Source organism: Rhincodon typus, unplaced genomic scaffold (assembly GCF_021869965.1).
Source record: "Rhincodon typus isolate 14 unplaced genomic scaffold, sRhiTyp1.1 hic_rhity00000077, whole genome shotgun sequence".
Taxonomy (NCBI): domain Eukaryota; kingdom Metazoa; phylum Chordata; class Chondrichthyes; order Orectolobiformes; family Rhincodontidae; genus Rhincodon; species Rhincodon typus.
In genome coordinates this window covers 68,961-70,611 of record NW_025965715.1, presented here as the reverse complement: position 1 = coordinate 70,611, position 1,651 = coordinate 68,961, and the positions used below count along the sequence as shown (strand labels likewise).

At 53.1% G+C, this 1,651-nt stretch overlaps 1 protein-coding gene across 1 annotated transcript in view; it reads left to right on the top strand.

Annotated features, from left to right (window-relative positions):
- The first annotated feature begins 395 nt into the window (after window positions 1-395).
- The window catches only part of LOC125488234 (cyclic AMP-responsive element-binding protein 1-like), a 2,353-nt gene continuing 1,097 nt past the window's right edge, over window positions 396-1,651 (top strand). Inside the window, exon 1 of the mRNA XM_048621165.1 lies at window positions 396-702. Coding sequence (XP_048477122.1) covers window positions 591-702 — 112 coding nt within the window. The 5' untranslated portion in view covers window positions 396-590. The remainder of the gene's footprint in view (window positions 703-1,651) is intronic.

Below are 1,651 nucleotides of genomic sequence, written 5' to 3'. Positions count from 1 at the left end.
TCTCTCTCTCTCTCTCTCTGAGAAACAGTGTGTGCATTTCTCTCTGTTTGAGAGTCAGAGTGCGTGCACCTCTCTCTCACTGAAAAACAGTGTGTGCATGTCTCTTTCTCTGAGTCAGAGCATGTACCTTTCTCTCTCTCTCTGTCTCTGAGAGAGAGTGTGTGCATTTCTCTCTCTCTGAATAAGAATGTGTGCATTTCTCTCTCTCTGAGAGACAGAATGTGTGCATTCCTCTCTCTCTCTCTTTCTGAGAAACTGTGCATTCCTCTCTCTCTCTGAGAGACAGTGTGCATTCTTCTCTCTCTCTGAGAGACAGTGTGTGTGCATTTCTCTCTCCCTCTCTCTGAGAGACAGTGTGTGCGCATTTCTCTCTCCCTCTCTCTGAGAGACAGAGTGTGTGCGTTTCTCTCTCCCTCTCTCTGAGAGACAGAGTGTGTGCATTTCTCTCACTATGTCTCTCTCTCTGTGAGAGTCAGTGTGTTGCGTTTGGAGTAGAGAGCCTGAGGGGAGGAGGAGGAGGATTAGAGTAGCCAGCTCATGAATGGTACCACGTCACAGGCTCCCACAGTTCACAGCAGAATGAAGAAGCAATGGCAGCTCAGACAGGAAGGACAGCTGGGAACGGGGAGCCAGGAGGACCCTGGGAATCTCGCCTCGCCCGCGCGCACCCTGAGCAGTTCGGTCTGGGCGACCATCGAAGAGGTGACGGCTCCGAGCGTCCGTGTCTCCCCTCCCTTCTCTCACCTACACCCTTCCCAGCAACTCTCTGGCCGACGCGATCGACCTGTTGCTCTCTGCCTTTGCAGCCTCCCCCCTCACACCCTCCCCCCTGGTAGCTGCCGATGTACTGAGGTGGGTGGGGTGTGGGGGGTGTGGGTGGGGGCCGATCGCTCAGCCAGGAGTTATCTGGGACTAATTTTTGGAAGTTTGGCTGCAGGCTGTCTCTCGTTAAGCTTCAAGCACCTGTTGATGCTGTTGGCGAAGCCTGAGTGCTTATCCTCTCTCGCCGTCCCGTTCTGTTTTCTTTAGCCGCCCCCCCCCCCCCCCCCCCCACACAGCTTCCCTTCAGACCTGCACCCCTTCCAAGCGTGTCTAGTAAATCATTGAGAGCGTGTCTTGTAGAGGGGGGTGGTTTACTGGCAGGCATGGGAGCAGGAGAGAGACTGGTGAACTACAGAGAGACGCAACGTCAGTCCTGGTATAACTTGTTTCAGAGAGCTACCTGTGTGTTAATTGTGTCTGTGTGCACGCGTCTGTGTGTGTGCATGGTGTATCTGCAAGAGTGTGTGTGTGTGTGTGTGTGGTGTATCCGCAGGAGAGTGTGTATGTGCAGGAGTCTGTGTTTGTGTGTTTCTGCAAGAGAGTGTATGTGTGAGTGTGTGTGGTGTATCTGCAGGAGAGAGTGTGTGTGTGTGTGCAGGAGTCTGTTTGTGTGTGTGTGTCTGTGTGTGGTGTATCCGCAGGAGAGTGTGTGTGTAGGAGTCTGTGTGTGTTTTTGTATGGTGTATCTGCAGGAGCATGTGTGTGCAGGAGTCTGTGTGTGTCTTTGTATGGTGTATCTGCAGGAGAGTGTGTGTGCAGGTGTCTGTGTGTGTGTGTGTGTGTGTGTGTGGTGTATCTGCAGGAGAGTGTGTGTGTAGGAGTCTGTGTG